The sequence below is a fragment of the Mizuhopecten yessoensis genome, unplaced genomic scaffold (assembly GCF_002113885.1).
Source record: "Mizuhopecten yessoensis strain PY_sf001 unplaced genomic scaffold, ASM211388v2 scaffold10821, whole genome shotgun sequence".
Classification (NCBI taxonomy): domain Eukaryota; kingdom Metazoa; phylum Mollusca; class Bivalvia; order Pectinida; family Pectinidae; genus Mizuhopecten; species Mizuhopecten yessoensis.
The window spans coordinates 1,084,041-1,103,341 of record NW_018408738.1 but is presented as its reverse complement, the minus strand read 5'-3'; the positions used below and the strand labels follow the sequence as shown (position 1 = coordinate 1,103,341).

General features: G+C 35.9%; 2 protein-coding genes across 3 annotated transcripts in view; one reads left to right on the top strand and one right to left on the bottom strand.

Moving 5' to 3' along the window:
• Positions 1 to 11,522, top strand: part of LOC110462654 (sterile alpha motif domain-containing protein 9-like) — a 117,066-nt gene extending 105,544 nt beyond the window's left edge. The window contains exons 8-10 of the mRNA XM_021516724.1: positions 645 to 816; positions 5,708 to 5,767; positions 8,100 to 11,522. Of these exons, the coding sequence (XP_021372399.1) occupies positions 645 to 816; positions 5,708 to 5,767; positions 8,100 to 8,548 (681 nt within the window). The 3' untranslated portion in view covers positions 8,549 to 11,522. The remainder of the gene's footprint in view (positions 1 to 644; positions 817 to 5,707; positions 5,768 to 8,099) is intronic.
• Positions 11,523 to 14,620: 3,098 nt separating this feature from the next.
• LOC110462693 lies at positions 14,621 to 18,824 on the bottom strand. 2 transcript variants are annotated; one of them, XM_021516791.1, is made up of 2 exons: positions 18,660 to 18,824; positions 14,621 to 16,544 (listed from the first exon to the last, which is right to left on the bottom strand). In XM_021516791.1, the coding sequence occupies exon 2, from the start codon at positions 16,532 to 16,534 to the stop codon at positions 15,902 to 15,904; it is 633 nt and encodes a 210-aa protein (XP_021372466.1). In that variant the 5' UTR covers positions 16,535 to 16,544; positions 18,660 to 18,824; the 3' UTR covers positions 14,621 to 15,901. The 2 variants fall into 2 exon arrangements, with proteins under 2 accessions (XP_021372466.1, XP_021372465.1); XM_021516790.1 differs by lacking the exon at positions 18,660 to 18,824 and adding an exon at positions 17,418 to 17,487.
• Between the last annotated feature and the right edge of the window lie 477 nt (positions 18,825 to 19,301).

The following is a 19,301-nucleotide window of genomic DNA, read 5'->3' as shown; positions in this document are numbered from 1 at the left end:
TCCATAAAAACGGTAATAATGACCCTCATTTGGAATTGAAGAGGGTTACAAAAAATGAAATCATGAAACTGACTAAAAAAACTATGCATACAATGTACCTGTACGTTTAATTGGCAAATAGAACACAACGTATATTTGTTCTAGGGTTTTATGTTCTTGTATTTGAAATAATGGAAACGCAAACAATTTTCAAATAATTGAAATTATGGTTAATGAATTATTATTTTTTTCCAATTCAACAGACCCAAGGGTCCACTTACAGAATGGATAACAACATTACAACACAAGTATAAAATATNGGGGGGGGAGGGGTCCTTATGCTTATTTTTGTCCCATTATCGTTTTCCAACTTTTTATGGGGGGTCAAAATCAAAGTGATTCAGTTACAATGAATATGTAAAAGAAACAATAATGTATAATTTTCCACTTCGTTCCATATTTCTTAAAATATGTTGAACGGTATAAAGTTGGACAGCATTGGACACAATGGCGATTTAAGAGATCAATCTAGTATCAATTAAGGTGAAATTTTGGCCTTTCGTGAAGCGCAAGAAATACACGTTTTCAAAATGGACGCCACATTGGTCATTTTTATTTTTTTTGTAAAAAACGTCCTTGACAAGCAATTATCGTTATCTTTACAGAAATATGAAGATGAGCGAAGTCTGTGCCGGAGCTCAAGTTACATGTCGGACGCCTCTCAGTTCGACTCGGGGTCGTACGGTACGCTGTTTTCTCAGATACAGGAAGTATCGACGGATTCCGAGGGACCTTTGGAGTTTGTGGCCCGCGTTGTCCGAGTTCTTTGGAGCTCACGTGAGTATCACATGATCAAATACGTAAAACCGACACGTTCGATTTGAATATGACTTGCTTATAATAGTAATAATGTACATGTTGTATATCAGTTTAGTATCCTATACATTAATTGAAATGTAAATCTTATCAAGTAAATTGCGATTTTAATTTTAAAGTTGGTGATTCCAGTCTATACAAGTGATAACCTTTGAATCTGTTTTATGCTGTATAGTATGAAAGCGTTTTTTACCAAAGCAGTCAATGACGAAATAATGTTATCCTTTCTGCACATTTGATCCGAACTATAATGTTATCATCTTTTATGAAAAACTGTAATATGACACATTCCGGCACATAATTTGTCTCAAAAAAAGCGTATACATGTGTAAGTAATGCGAGAACAGAGACAAATGATACAACTACTCAGAGCCTAAACACCATTGGCTGTGAGTTGTAACACTTGACGTTAGATTATCGTGGTATGACGTACTATAAAGTAACTGAAAAGTATAAATGAGGTATAAGGTCACTCAAAGTGTATATCCGCTATCAATTGACTCATAGTGTACCAGCTATACTGTGACTCATAGTGTACCAGCTATAATGTGACTCATAGTGTACCAGCTATACTATGACTCATAGTGTACCAGCTATAATGTGACTCATAGTGCACCAGCTATAATGTGACTCATAGTGTACGAGCTATAATGTGACTCGTAGTGAACCAGCTATAATGTGACTCAAAGTATACCAGCTATAATGTGACTCGTAGTGTACCAGCTATAATGTGACTCACAGTGTACGAGCTATAATGTGACTCGTAGTGTACCAGCTATAATGTGACTCATAGTATACTATGAGTCACATTATAGCTGGTACACTGTGAGTCACATTATAGCTGGTACTCTACGAGTCACATTATAGCTCGTACACCGTGAGTCACATTATAGCTGGTACACTATAATGTGACTCATAGTGCACCAGCTATAATGTGACTCATAGTATACTATGAGTCACATTATAGCTGGTACATGTATACTATGAGTCACACTATAGCTGGTATACTATGAGTCACATTATAGCTGGTACACTATAATGTGACTCATAGTGCACCAGCTATAATGTGACTCATAGTATACCAGCTATAATGTGACTCATAGTATACATGTACCAGCTATAATGTGACTCATAGTGCACCAGCTATAGTGTGACTCATAGTGTACCAGCCATAATGGGACTTATAGTATACATGTACCAGCTATAATGTGACTCATAGTGTACCATCTATAATGTGACTCATAGTGTAACAGCTATAATTTGACTCATAGTGTACCAGCTATAATTTGACTCATAGTGTACCAGCTATAATGTGACTCATAGTGTACCAGCTATAATGTGACTCATAGTGCCCCAGCTATAATGTGACTCATAGTGCACCAGCTATAATGGGACTCATAGTGCACCAGCTATAATGTGACTCATAGTGCACCAGCTGTAATGTGACTCATAGGGTACCAGCTATAATGTGACTCATAGTGTGACAGCTATAATGTGACTCATAGTGTACCAGCTATAATGTGACTCATAGTGTGACAGCTATAATGGGACTCATAGTGTACCAGCTATAATGTGACTCATAGTGTACCAGCTATAATGACGCGTAGTTTACCAGCTATAATGTGACTCAGAGTGTACCAGCTATAATGTGACTCATAGTGTACCAGCTATAATGTGACTCATAGCTGTCACACTATAAGTCACATTTTAGCTGGTACACTATTAGTCACATTATAGCTTGTACACTATGAGTCACCTTATAGCTGGTACATGTACACTATAAGTCACATTATGGCTGGTACACTATGACTCAGATTCTAGCTAGTACATGTATAGTATAAGTCACATTATAGCTGATACACTATGAGTCACCTTATAGCTGGTACATTTATACTATGAGTCACATTAATAATGTGACTCATAGAGTGACAGCTATAATGAGACTCATAGTGTACCAGCTATAATGTGACTCATAGTGTACCAGCTTTAATGTGACTCATAGTGTACCAGATATAATGTGATTCATTGTGTACATGTACCAGCTATAAGGTGACTCATAGTGCACCAGCTATAATGTGACTCATAGTGTACCAGCTATAAGGTGACTCATAGTGTACCAGCTATAATGTGACTCATAGTGTACCAGCTATAATGTGACTCATAGTGTACAAGCTATAATGTGACTCATAGTGTCCCAGCTATAATGTGACTTATAGTATACATGTACCAGCTATAATGTGAGTCGTAGTGTACCAGCTATAATGTGACTCATAGTATACCAGCTATAATGTGACTCATAGTGTACCAGCTATAATGTGACTCATAGTGTACCAGCTTTAATGTGACTCATAGTGTAGCAGCTATAATGTGACTTATAGTATACATGTCCCAGCTATAATGTGAGTCGTGGAGTACCAGCTATAATGTGACTGAAAGTGTACTAGCTATAATGTTACTCATAGTGTACCAGCTATATTGTGACTCATAGTGTACCACCTATAATGTGACTCATAGTTTACCAGCTATAAGGTGACTCATAGTGTACCAGCTTTAATGTGACTCATAGTGTACCAGATATAATGGGACTCGTAGTGTACCAGCTATAATGTCCCTCATAGTGTACCAGCTATAATGTGCCTCATAGTGTACCAGCTCTAATGTGACTCGTAGTGTACTAGCTATAATGGGACTCATAGTGTACCAGCTTTAATGTGACTCATAGTGTAGCAGCTATAAGGTGACTCATAGTGCACCAGCTATAGTGTGACTCATAGTGTACCACCTATAATGTGACTCATAGTATACCAGCTATAAGGTGACTCATAGTGCACCAGCTATAATGTGAGTCGTGGAGTACCAGCTATAATGTGACTAGTAGTGTACCAGCTATAATGTGACTCATATTGTACCAGCTATAAAGTGACTCATAGTATGCCAGCTATAAATTTGTAAACTTGAACGTGACTCATAGTGTATACAAATTAGAATTTAAATGTATCAGGACTTAAATATCAGCAGGATAAAAAAATCTTTTATTTTAATTGCACAGTGCTTCCTATGCATCAATATACAGATACATGCCCGATGCCTACATAGGAATTAGACACGTCCTGAATAGGGTTTGGAATCAATTCAGTCCTTATTTTAACAAATCCTGACAGTATTTCATATATTTATGATTATGCATTTAAATTAATATATATTCATCCACTAAAGCATTGATCAGCGTTGTCATTCGAAACAGTATATTGGGACTTGTATATTGCAGAGATGGCTATGATAATTGCCTACCCACCCTTCCTCATTAGCCTTTACAGTTGTAGAAAACATGACACGGATCAATATAGAACATCTGCTGTTATATACAATATTAACCCTGCTATCAGGTGTCATCAGATATCATGTCAGCCTCAATCAGACAAGAATCAAATTGATCGACCGCGTCCTGTCTGACGAGTTTGTTGTCGTTGGTATACATGTACATTGGAGTCAAAACAGCTGTAAGCGCGGCCCTTCCGTTCGAGCATGAAAGACCATTTTTGTTGTGAAGAATTGAAAAAAAACCTGGCGATTTAATGGTGATACTTGTTTTACTAGTGACATTTAAATTAGAATGATATAATAATGAAGTTTTCCTTCACTTTTTTTATGATGATTAAAGGGCGAGCGAAATATTCCCGACAAGGATCTACACAATGAACCCCATTAACTACTTTAGTTTATTGATATACTCGTCAATCTACCTGAGTCTATTCTTAGTCTAATGTTATATATATTATTCTGTTACTTATTTTTGTCTCACTACTAATTGGTCCTTCCCTGATCACGGGCACGTTTGAAATATGTTGATTTAGTCTGTTTTAGTGTTAGTTTCTGTTTTGTGCGTTTAAGGTTCGAAGGGATCCACGATTGGACATAAAAATCAAGAAAATACAAAGTAATGGCATCGACACTACACATAAAAAAAACTTGAAGAAATATTTTGTTGTACAAATGAACGAGAGAAGAAAATAATGTTCTCAATAATGTGGCTATGCCAATCAAATTAGTCTTCAATTCGAAATGAGATTCATAAGTTTGGAATGAATAACAACTGCTGTGTTTGTTTTGAACACAAACAGTAATTGAAAACTTATTATGTGATCTTCCTAAACCGTATGCTTCTTTGTCAATTTTTTTTTGCTGACGATAGGTGTCTCGATTCTAAACCATTGAAAACAACTCACAAGGCCACTGTGGAGCCGAAACAATTGTCAGAAAATATCGAGACGATTCGTCCAAATAGCAACCTGATATTGCAGGTAGTCAGAGGGATGGTAATATGTTACCCATTCCGCCACTTGTAATTATTTGTTGTTAAAATGTGGTCATGTTAATTAATCGATTCTAAACCATTGAAAACAACTCACAAGGCCACTGTGGAGCCGGAACAGTTGTCAGAAATATCGAGACGATTTGTCCAAATAGCAACCTGATATTGCAGGTAGTCAGAGGGATGGTAATATGTTACCCATTCCGCCATTTGTAATTATTTGTTGTTAAAATGTGGTCATGAAAATGGCTCAAAAACGAGGGGGCCATCAGCTTTGTCATCTATATGACCACATTTTAACATCCTCTAGGGGCGAAATGACTTAATACTTTCAGTCCATAAATCAAAAAAGTCGTTTAATGCCGAACGCTACAAAACATTATTGAATGACAAAAATAAGAAAAGACCAGTGACCATGTACCACCATGCACAAAATGTATACTCCCTAGGTCACAGGTCAATAAAATCAATGTAAATTTGTGTTGTCAGACATGTTATCAATAACGGATGACTGAGAGCCTTACACATTGTTGTTTCCAGTTGTAGCCACAGTGATCCTGGTGCTGTTGATGGTGTTTACTCTGACCATGATAGGAGTCGGTAAGTATAAAGCGTCACTCTGACCATGATATGATCCGGTAGTACAGTGCATCACTCTGACCATGATAGTAGTCGGTAAGTACAGAGCGTCACTCTGACCATGACAGGAGTCGGTTAGTACAGAGCGTCACTCTGACCATGATAGGAAGTTGGTCAGTATAAAGCGTCACTCTGACCATAACAAGAGTCGACAAGTAGGCCTACAGAGTGTCACTCTGACAATGATAGGAGTCGGTTAGTACAGATCGTCAAACGTAACAAATGGTTGAGGTGTGTCCAGTTAAAAAAACAAATGTGTGTTTTTCACTTGCTACCTAAAGTGCATAGGAAAACTCGTAGACACCGAATTACGACCATAAATTGTCTGCAGTGTAAATTGATGGCTGTCCTAGACAAGCTTTGGTCAGTATTCCCCAACAGGATACATCGATCCCGCAAAGCCTGATACTAAGAAAACCCTTTGGTGAAGTGAATGAACGGTGATACAAACTCCATAGATAGAGAAACGCATTATGAAGCGACTGCAGAAAGGAACGTTTATTGTTAAAAAATATATTTTTGCGTTAGCTAAGGACGTGAAGACGGCATCCACCGGTGATAGGGTTATTTACGTGTTACTTAAAAATGCCAGCTAACAGAGTTCATAACTTGAACACGATAGCACAGTATATCAACAACTGTCCAGAGTATACAAGCGAAATGCTCGACAGTTTTGTCCACTTCGAACATATCTGGACATTTGCAATCCCGTCGAGTTTTACATATTGTCACTATTACATGGAATTAGTGCACGTGTTCACACAGATTTACTCGACAAATGATAGTCGTTGATGCAATTATGGCATGTCAGTGCCAACAGAAATAAGAACGTTTTAATTGTCTTAACACGTAGCTGATCTACACCGATTCCTTAATTAGACTAGAGAAATCACTGTTTTTCAAACGTCTACCCTACCGAACAGGAAACCTGTAGTTTTACATAGCTATATCGCTTTCCCTGTTGTTGCCGTGCATTTGCTTGCTTATCAACTTTGAGTTCCAATTCTGACCTTGTGTGCTGACGCCTATGCATATATTTCTGTCAATATAGTCTTTGCAGAAATTTATAATAGCTTCGTTAAGGAAGAGAAGCTAACAACAAATCGCGGTCCCCGACCGACGGCCTAAAACGTAACCAAACTCAAACGTAACCAAAATCACACATCCTTATTAAACATTTGTATTGGTTAAACATTATTCGAATGAGCAAACAAACCACAAAACGAGCGAACAACGCCCACATCATTATTCACCGGTGAAACTTAACACAGTACCAATGCAAAATATGATTTGTTACTCGGTAGTTTTTGACGTTAACAAAACAATTGCAAAATACATGTACATGCAGACTTAACTTGCTAGAATATTCATGATATGCATTTATAATTGTTATTTGAGGCAATGTATTTAACACAATGAAATCTGTTTTTAAAAACAACGTTTTACATAAAGTATTTGTTATTGATTTGTAGATGGTTTAGCACCTATGCTGACCTTTCCGTTCCACTATTAGATTGTTAAAACGATGGCGGGCATGGCTCAGCTGGTTCGTTCTACCATGTATATTGGACAATATCTAACGATCGGATCTCTGCGATGTGCTGCTGTCTGTTTTCGCTGCAGGTTTTCCATTCGAAGTAATACTCGATGTCATAATGATTTAAATCAGTTCAAATAAAAACTGCTACATGTACCAGCAAAGTAATTACAGCGCGCTATTCACTGCTATGTCTGCTTCTCAATGCCAAGAGTGCCTGATGAATGTTAAGATATTGCTGTCACAATAATTAAAGTCAGTGGACAGTTATATATAGCACAATACGTCAGTGCAGAGTTACACAGAACAGCTACAAGTCTATGACAGTTACACACAATACAATACTGTAAACAGGGCAATTTTCCCCCTTCGACGTTAAAATCGATTTTCGCCCTATATTAAATACGACCTTCATATTTGATTACTATGATTATTATGTTGTTTACACTTGTTCGCTGTTGTGATCAACTCGCTTCCAATAAGAAGAATGTACAGGGCGAAAATTTAACGAATGTTTCCTGGTATAAACGGTATAAAGTAATTGAATGTAATCTATTAAAGGTTACATTTGCCAAACACGAATCACTAACAGAAAGTGTACGGGTCAATATTTACATAATGTACCTTTTTGTTCAGGCATCCATGACACGAATGGCAGAGACTGTAAGTTCTCGCTCTACTTGGAAGCACATAATAGTCATTGTAGTCAGTTTTTATCTATCTGATTAAACAAAACACATGTGATGTTTGTTACAGGAAGTGCCTATAAGAAGGACTGCCCAAAGGAGCCGAAGCTTCCTATTTACTTGTTGGTTGGAGGGTGTTTCGGTATCGTCAAGATTCTTATGATGATATGGAACAAAAACAGGAAGAAAAACTACGAGAGATTCGATGACGAACCGGAGGATGACATGGACGACGATGCCGTGATGCTAAGGTCCACTAAATTCACTGGTTTTATCCTCAACATGTTCCTCCTGACGTGGTTTATCCTTGGGAACGTCTGGTTCTATCAGATATGGACGCCAAATTATGACCAGCCTCTTCATGAACCCAAAAACTGGTGCCACGAAATGTTGTATACGTACTGTTTCTATCAGATACTCATATGCTACTCCCTGATTGGTTGTTACGTGTTCTTCATTGTCGCATGTCTGGTATATTACTGGTGCTCGTGTCCTAGGCAACAACCGGACAAATCCTGAGGTAGGTGTAGAGGACATATTGTCGACGAAAATCAAAACGATTTTATAGCACAGGTCTCGGTAGGTTGCGTGTCCCCCGAAAGCCTTTTATCAGAATCAAAACTAAAGTCCTATACGAGGCCTCCATTTGTTTGATAAGAAACGTCGAAATGTAGTCATGAAAATATGCATGATTGATCTTCACCGAGTGAGGTTTATATTGTTTATGACAAAGTTTAGAGACAAAGGGGCGTAACTCAATTATGGTTGTGCATAATGTTGCCTTGGCACAGAACTTCAGTTTCTGTATTGTCAAATATTTTGTATTTTAAATATTTATATGTATGTCTATCCGGTAATCACAAAGTATTCCCATTTTTGCAACATATACATAAACAACTGCTTTCGAGTTGCTCTAGAAATTTCTAGAACTCTTAACAGGTATATATACCGATCTTGACAGTTAAACCTATCTTTACAGGTAAACCAATTCTAATACTAATTCTATTTTCTGTGAAAGCATTATCGTTGTTATTTCAATGGTATAACATTATGTTCCAGTATTACTTTTCACGTGTTTTACATTCCTTAATGAATATTCTGTCATTTCAAATTGTAAATCGAAATCCTGATATACTCGACTGCTGCATTCAAACGGAAATTTCAGTGGCAAATATACAAAGGCTATCCAGTTACTATCTATAATAATCACCACCATCGAATCATTGACTTTGTGCATAGAAGCGTTCGTATAATCAGAAAAGTAAGTTTGAGAGTTAACATTAGTCAAAATGTGTTAGTTAGACAGGACAAATATGGCGTCTTTATCATTTAGTGTCGTGTGATCATCGAACGCTTAATCTTATCAGAATAACGTTCCCTTCAATGGCAGAATAATTGTTTAATTTTAGTGTTATATCACTCCCACTACCTTTATATGTCTGAAAGGATGCCGGGCCATCATGTCTCTGCTCGCATTCAATTATCATTTTCTCCTTATGTCGCATGTTGTAATTAACCTTTTACAGGTTTTTTTTCCCACATATTGAACGCTAAGTTTCTCCAAATCTGTTCCATATCGGTGTTGAATATTTGCTAAATACTATTTGCTTGACAAAAACCGCATGGATAGTTTTAGGAGGATAATATAAAAATTGCACTTAAGCTCAACATTCGAGATCTTGGTCAGAAATATATTTGACCTTTGACTCTGAAGAAGGGTATAATAGTATTCCAAGTTTTATTTAATAAATATAGAAACCACGCCAACTCAGTTTTTGCGTAATACTTTTTACAGAAGAGCATAAGATACCTAATCACAGTAGAAATAAACGTACGAAATTTCTAATGGCCAAATTTTGCTTTTGGCTATATGTTCAGGGTTAAGGTTTGCGAAAATGACATTTCTGCAAAAAAACATTTCTAGAGTCTATCATACATGTATGTGGGTGTCTCGGATATCTATTTGCTATCCTGGGTTGTAGAATTTAGTTTTAGAACCGAGTCTTTGTCTCCACTCAATTCTGCACGCGATTATAACGTCATTATACAGATTTAGTATAGGTCAGTGTCAGTTTCGTATGTGACGTATGTGTCTTACATAAAGTGTCCGTACTTAAAGGTAGAACCTATTGAAGGCAAATTAAAATTGATTTTGGCAGTGGATGATGACGTAAAATTTTGTAAAATTCTTGAAACCTCTTCTACGGTATTTTATGGTGTGATGCTTTCGTTGATCCGAAACTAAGATTCACATTTATAAGTTTATAAATGGGAAACTTCATTCAATTGACGAACATTGCATTAGATAAGTAATGGGTATAGGCATATTCTATTGTACTTTTCATGACAGTTTGTTTTATTTCTCTCTGCAAACGTATTGACAATAATACAGAATGTTTGACACTTTGAAAACCAAGAGTCAGCCTACTTTACAAAACAGCGATATCCTTTATAAGGAGCTATGCCGTTAATATGTCTCACGTGCGACATTTGTAACTAATAGTAATAAAATTATCACGCGAAAATACTATTAAGATATCGATGATATATGCAATGTTTTCAATGATGATTTCATAATGTTTCCTGATATATTTTATTTCCTTAACTATTTTTAGTATGAGATAAAAAAAAATCTAAAAGAGATATTTCTATATACATGTACATGTATTTCAAATCTCACCAGAATAATAGGAGTCCCCTTCTAAAATATAAATATTTCAAGTTTGCTAGAAGAATCGGATTTTTTGTATTGTTGACGAGAATTCAGAAACAAAAATGTTAATAACATAAATTAAAGTCATGGGCCAAATGATATGTGCACCACCTTAAGCTTCTTTTTTACAACGCAATACAAAATTCGTATGTGTAGAATGCTTAAATAATTTATTCCAAGATAAACGAAACTATTTTTTCAGATTCCTTTCTTTCAGTAGAAATTTGAAAACTGCAGTATTTACGCTTCAATTGTATTTTTCAAGAGATTAGAAACAAAATGAGTACTGTTTCTTAGATATAGCTCTTTTCGGAAGGATTGATACGATGCACTCACTTTACCGAATACAGGAGATACCAATTACACAATGATGTACTTTTACTGCAAAAGGTAATCTATTACAATTGAAACTTTTTCAAGTTGAAATAATATGTAAGCCTTGTATGTGTGTCCCGTGTGTGTTCCATGCTCAATGCTCTGTGAGCGACTGATATAGATGTGATCTGATAAATGTTAGTTGTTATCCAGGATATGCAACTGTCTATAACATCACTATTATATTGAACTGTTCGATGAACATATTGGGTGTCCTTTTGTATATTTTGATATTGTTATCCTTTGTCTAACATGGAACACGACGGGGAATGTTTTTGGATTAATGACCATTATTATATCAGAAAGATGACAGAGTACATCAAAACAGTCCTAAATGGTATGTTGTCTGTCGTCCCCGCTCTCCTTTTTACTATTCCGATGTTTCAAATAAACTGATTTATTACATTTGGATTGTCTGTTTTCATTGTAATTGTTTTACATGCAGTTATTCTCATTTCGATTAACTTCTACTTTGAATCACTTTACGTCCAGGTTGTGTATTGGTTTCACTATGTTTACATCATGTTTTAATTATAATATACAGATTGGTGAACATAGTTGGCAAGTTTTATGTTCACCAATACTATCTCATAGCGAAATATTCTATTTCCTTTCTAGAGTTTGTGACTATGCTTATCAGTGTGCCTCTCGTATTAATTGCCATCACCTCGGTTCTAGCAATGAGAACGCCACATGTCTGTTATATGCCCAGGATTTACATGGCGAATATCGTCGAAGACGCTTCGGACGTTTTACCTTCAAGAGCACCTAGCCTGGAATCACAGAAATCCGTACAACACGTTCCAACAAATAAAAATTAGTTTTAAAGACAATACTCCTTCAAATGTAAACTGCAAAGTAGAATATGTTTTTAAATGATATTAAGATATTTCTTCATTTATAATAGTGGATGATTTGCAGAAAATCATACGCTATGATATTTGAGAGGAAATGTACATGTGAAATCAAACACCGTTCTAGGTGTAAAAATATCGTAATGAAAGTGCCCTTTATTATTTGTATAGAAGTTATTTATCAAGTGTCTCTTTTCCTTTTACATTGTTCTAGCGTCATCGTATTTGGGTTTAAAATACGGTTATAATTTGTTATAATTTGTTTGTATTGTGTTTTATTTACATTCCGTTCATTCACATTAATAGTATTGGTATACATGTACATAAACATTGTATTTGATTTACATTGTTTTTACAATCTGTTCGAATAACAATGTTGTTGTTGTTATTTTTTTACTTTGGATTGACATTTTATTGCAATTGCTGCGTTCTTGAAAGACGTACAATAATGTTGTGGAAAACAGCATGACAACCATTCGTCCAGGTAAGCCTAGTTATAACGTTAAATGAAACGAATATACTAGGGCAGAACAGTAATTTACATTAAAATAATTGAAGAGCAAAATTAATTAGAAGATGAGTTTCCCAGCCCTGACAATGAATAACATACTGATTTATGGACGATATTCTCAAAAAGAAAAATAGTTCCCGAAAAACTACGCGTGTTTGTATTGACTGATAACGGTTATGCTATAAAGTCTACAAATACGATACATTACTGTACAACGGAACAGGTTGATAACGAAACGCGGTTTAGCTTTTATTTGACATATTTCATCCCTGCTAATTGGTTAATATTACAGCAGATAGACATTGGATGTGGACATGACATCACAGTTGGACGAAAGGTTGTAGTTTTGTGACATTATCTAAGCAATTCTAGATTTCGTGTATCTGCATTTTCTATAATGGTGAACACAGTCTCTGGGAACGCATCGGTTGTGTTGAATATTTTTCTAGTCATCTGTCGCAAATGGACTTCCCACGAGTCGCAGGAGAACGCATAACACAAGTATATTCTATATTTCATCTCCGGGAAATAACAATAACAGCAAGAGATATACCGAAAATCGGTATCGAGCCACTGTTGGTGTATAGATAATACACGACGGTGTTGATTGTGATAGATAGGCGTCTAGAAAGTAAACAAACAGAAAGTACTCGTATATCAATAGAATACATTATCATTTTGCTTCATAATCCTGTGGTTCTATAAGCTGATAATACGTGTATTAAATCTCCTTTCAAACCCTGTCTTCAGGTTCTTTATATTCGTTCAGTTCATATGTCCAAAAAAGGCAATCGAAATATCCTTTTTCAAAAAGCGCAGTGATTGTGCTTATCTAAAATTAATACGTGAACCTTGAATACGGCACTAGAGTAAATAAACATTTTAAATTTTAACTTCATATTCATTTTTCATTTGAGAGAATGCAGAGAAACGTCTCGGACAAGAACATTGACGTTTCAAACTCTCCTCTGATAATTAATCCATCTGTTTACAGTGAAACCCCTTTATAGACTATTTAAAAACACATTTTCGTTGATTATCTATTAGATGGGAAAATGTTCATCTTACATCCTTTTATAGCGCCAATGGTATACAAAAGTGACCTATCCATACACAAGCCAACAAAATGAACAGGAGCATACGAGATAATTAACAATAACATATTTCGATCTCAAAATTGATAAACAAAGAGCAAAATGTTTCTAGAGGGTGACCCTTGAACAAGTTTGTGGAAAAGACTAGACAGTTCGTAATTATAAGTGTCGTCTACTGCATCAATGATATTCGCCATAATATACAGCATTTGATATAGCGCCCTACCTAGCTAACATAAGCCACTCTAAAGCGCTTTACAGTACATAGATATACGATTAATACAATTAGGATATACATTTTATGAGGAATTCGCAGGAGCTGCCTTATCAGGCGCTAACTACTAGTCCTATGCCACCTAGCTAATATCTCCCTATGTGCGTATGTCTGCGCGTTTGCTGGAGATGTATTGTGTTATGTTTGTAGTGGGACCGTGCTTTCAACGGAATATTTTATAGTGCCACCTCACTTAAATGCTACATCACAGATACCGCAACATCCACCCCAGACAATTTTATACTCCACCTTTGTTGTTGGAGTTGTGTGGGCAGGAGAAAAGCACTTTCTTTGATATTCCATGCGTGCGACGACTTCGGGGATCGAACCGCGGCCGCCTGCGTGGAAGGTGTTAACCACTCGACCAATCCGCCATGAAAAACTATTCTTAAATATATCGGTATACAACACTAAACATAACTTTATTTCAAATAAAAAAATGCAAATACCCTGTGTAGGATTGTGATCACGACTTCCTCCACTGTTCTCTCTGTACCAAGGACAATTATTACTAAACTCCATCTCTGCTCTGGGTGATGTTATCCCACTTAATATTCAGACTTTATATAAGATGTCAGAGACTCAATGTTAGTATATATACGTTATCATAAAATGCAAGTTCGTAATTGTTTAGCAGTTATTGTCGAGCAAAGTTTCTTTTTATCGATGACCTTTGAATGCACTGTTAGTGTATGTGTTATCTATATCAAACATGCAAGCATCAACTTTTTATTTTGTAGTAATGATGCAAAAACTGAAAAGAAAAGTTGTATCAATACTTGCGATGCGCACCATCAACAGATTACACGATCATTTATTCAAAAACAAAAAGATAAACTTGACGGATTCCGTTCACTTTTTCAACTTTTCGAATCTGTCATTGTTTCTTTTGTACATATATATGAAGCGAATCGCACAACCAGCTGGTCAACTTTCATGTACCAAGTTGTCTCCCGTCATTTGATTTGAAATACATACAGTATGATAACAGTATAAGACGGATGAAAATCACTCTGCAATCTCCTATAACGTAAGCAAACACATATCCAACAGATGTTGTTATAAGTGAAATTTATTACATCCTCGATAATGGTCGAACTCGCAAACTTTTCGGACAGCACAAACTTCCATAGCACACTCGCAAGGAAATCTGATTATTGATATTGGTAAAAGCCAAAACGCCACGACTACGTACAATACACAGGAAAAGCATCATCAAATCGGAAAAATAGCAACAACAATGTTGATGTTTCTGATTCAAGCAATAATCAAACACAATTATAGGTTAGCTGTGAATATAATGATAAAAGCAAAGTTATGACATATTGGGGGCCTGAGCCCTTGATACTTCGACATTAACTGTTGCGGGGACCAACATAGCAGTAAACACGTATAATATTAAAGGTACCTTGTGATTACCTAGGGTAGAAACCATACTCTTTTGTTCTCTGTCATTCCCTTACAACGTAACTTCACTTCAGCCAGAAACAAAACAAAATTAAATATTAGAATTTAAAAAACTCAAAAACATCACTTAACTTCATTGATAGTTAAGCAAAACACAAGAAGTTTACATTTATATAAACGATATTTCTGCTTTTCTATTAATATATTTATGTTTAACCAGTAGACAACAGCCAATATTATGCATGATAACTTATACACGTCTTCATTGTAGAATGTTGCATATCTAATTCTGGATTTGTTAACTCAATACAATTTCGCAATTGCACTACATTTCACACATAATCCTAGTCACGTCAGTGAGCACTCCTATCACCTGATCAGCAAATTAGACATTTTACACTGCTCACATCATCTGTATCTTGTAACATGCCACCCTTTTCATCCTTTTAAAGTTAGTATCATATCCTTCGGAAAACGTCTACACGAATATGAGTGTTATGGAATATAGTACATCTGTATCATAATCATTTTGAAGCCAAGGATATGCAGTTTTTCCGTCATTATTATTGGGAAAATGTTTTTTTGAAATTCTCATCAATGTACCATTACACTAATGGGGTTGGGCGTAGCTGGGGTTAGATCTATTACAACTTCTCGGATGTCTCTATATCATGCTGGCCGTTAGTTTTACCTCCCTCCGTACCAGGATCTACTGCTGCATTGTCGTAATATCCCCCGTCAAGCTCTCCTCCTTCTTTGCCATTTTTACTTCTCTTTGAACTATACCGGAAATGATTTATCAAGCATGCTCCACAGATGACAATAAAAAGAACAGCTGCGGCTATTCCACCTATCATTGCATTGTGTCGATAACGTTCAATTAATTTGGAGTAATCAGGCCCGTCAACATTTAGACCCTTCTGAACGATTTCCACGTGGTAGTTTGGCATTACTAAAACACAGTAGTAGACTCCGAAATCTTCATCATTGACATTTGTGACAGTGAGGCTGTAATTGAACCAATCCGATATTGTCCAGGATAATTTTCCTTTCTGCATTTTTGCAGTAGAAGTATTGTCAATCTTTTCCCCTGACGGGAGAATCCAATACTTGGCTTGTATATCGCCGCCGTTACCAGGAATGGTGGTGATATTTAAATCACGGTTGTCGCACGCGAGTGTAACAGTGGTGAAGTACTCCACCTTTACGTTGTCGGTCAGACTTACTGGAAGTAAAACCGCCAACAAACAACAAAGAGTAAGGGTCCGAACGTCCATGGTCGAAAGTCTGTAAAACAAGATTTTATGTTTGCTTATATACATGTATCAAATTGCATTCATCAAGCATGGTACAGTGTATTTTGACACATTCAATCATAAACTAATTCGACAATAAGTTTGCACTTAAATAAACTACAAAGGTATGCAAGTAGGGAAACAGGATGTAAAAATTGGACAAAACTCAAAAGAAGCCTAGCGCTGCCGATTTGATTAAGACGATAAAATTGACAAGAAAAAATCAAAACGTCCTTAACATCCACATGAGAGAATGTACGTGTACAGGGCACATCTGTAGATTGGAGGTTTTGCTCAGAGGGATACATGTAGTGTACCAGTGAGGTAAGTTATTGGGTGAAGTAAGGTGTGAACATAACTTAGAGGTCATCAGTTATTTATTACATATATCAAAGTTTGAATGATTATCTATATATAAACAGTAGCTGTGGTCAATATTACTTCAAACTTGTGTATTATCACAAAAGTCCATGCTTCTTTTATATTATGCTTAAAGAGATACATTATTTTTTTAATTAGCCACCAATATGCGGTTTTTCTGATACTCCATTATTAGGTAAAACATGCAGGTTCCCAATTGCATAGCTCGGCTAGGTAGAACAACGAATACAATATATTTGTTTGCTAGAAAGATAAACATACATCTGTGTACTTGGACGCCATATGACGTCAGCTGTTCATATGTACATAGGTCAACTTTAATACCAGTTAACCTTAGATGTTAGGTGGCCACTACGACGGTTGATGTCGATACCATTTGACCCGAGCAGTTATATGTGATCCTTAAATCTTTAACTTGAACTAATTAAAGCCATTTGCAATTATTTTCTTAAACAAACTATTTTTTTACATGTTTTATACTCACTTGTAATACTGTACATTGTTTCTGATCATTCCTTATACACTATTACAACATGACCAGATAAGATTAGAGCGACCTTCAAACTAAATGGTAAAGTATATATATATCGGCCCTAAATCTGAAGATTGAGATAATATGAACTCTTAATACACTTGTATCGTCTGTATACAAACAAGTAGGACTTAGGTAGAACCTGACGATATGCCCCAACCGACCTGATATGACGTATTGTTTGTGAAAATGCTCTGTAATAAGAACACACAGGCTAACCGAGACAATAATTTACAAATGAACGCATGTTTAGAACAAACATCATTGACAGTAAATACGTCTGTACTTAAGATGAGCTATTTTACCTGTTACAGAGTTATTACAACTGACCATTAAACAAAATAGTTGCATGTTTAATGGTTGAATGTATATAACGTGGCGAGAATATGTAGGAAAAACAATAATTCACTTACTTAATATTTAATTTGCAATATTTACAGGTATTTTCCCGATATATGTTTATCCTGAACTACATTTTTCTTCCTCGACACATATAACAGATGCATGATAATTATATTCCTTTCACATGAAAGGTAATATTCTTTTGCGCCAACTCCAGTAGCCATACTACGGATAAACTCATGCATGCGCAAATGTCTCGTTTTCGGCTACCAACAAGCCGATTCAAAGCAATGACATGATTTGTGGGCACTGCAGCGTTGGGCATGTTGTCATGGTATGGCATGAATGCAATTTCAACCGTAAGGATAGAAACATGCACGCATGTACCCTCGCCCGACAAGGCTGAATCATCAAACAACAGTCACATAAGTCCCATTTGTTTATAAAAGCAATACAGAAGTTATCATTCGTCGAAAGAACGTTTTCTTTTGCAACACGAACATACTTGTGTACGCTATCCAATTATCTTATAATGCATGACAGTTAACCAATGAAAAGTGTCATTATTTTACCAACTTTATATAGTTACTTGTGTATAATATGAGTATAATGAAGCGTGCGTTTTAAATGAACCAGCTGCTGATAGCGTTTTCAATGTGCTTTGTGTTAAACATAACATTAGATCACTGACCCCTAAAGATATAACACATACATGCTACAAGTGTATCAGCTGATACAACTCACAGCGCGAGACAGGTAAAATGTGTACATCGTATTAACAATAAAACTATTTCAATTTTCAACTCATTTCTTAAAACAAAGCATTAACTAGACAGATACAAATTTACTTACATATTGACGATGTTGTCCTGTCCTCCAACCTGGTTTTTGTGAACTGTTACATACAATGGTTACCCATCGTTCGTGTAGGACACTTATCTACCGAGGTCCTTAGTGGTGTAGGTATTTACCTCAGCATGTGTACATATCGTTATTCATGCCTTATACTTCCCCCACATCACAATATACAGCGTCAAATCACGGGGTGTAATCAGTACACAGCAGAAAGAGCAGTTCAACAGGTGTGTGACCGATGTATTTCATTTACATTCTTCATCAGTTAACAATAAAGTGTGTATTTTCATTTTGTGTAAAGTCTAGTTGATCGACGCACTTTTCTTTCATTAATTTGACAAGTACATATTGTGTTAACATTCGTTTTGATAAATATGATATAGATATAATATTAACAATTGATGAATATAAAACTAAATGTGATGAATATGTACATTGAAAAAGTAAGTTCATTATAAGATAAAACTATAAATAAGTACATTTGTAGAAGGCCATTTCTAATGTCAGGCTGAGGTAAGGTATGTACACAGTTGATGTAAGAGCGAGTGAAGTTAGGTATGTACACAGTTGATGTAAGAGCGAGTGAGGTTAGGTATGTACAAAGTTGATGTAAGAGCGAGTGAGGTTAGGTATGTACAC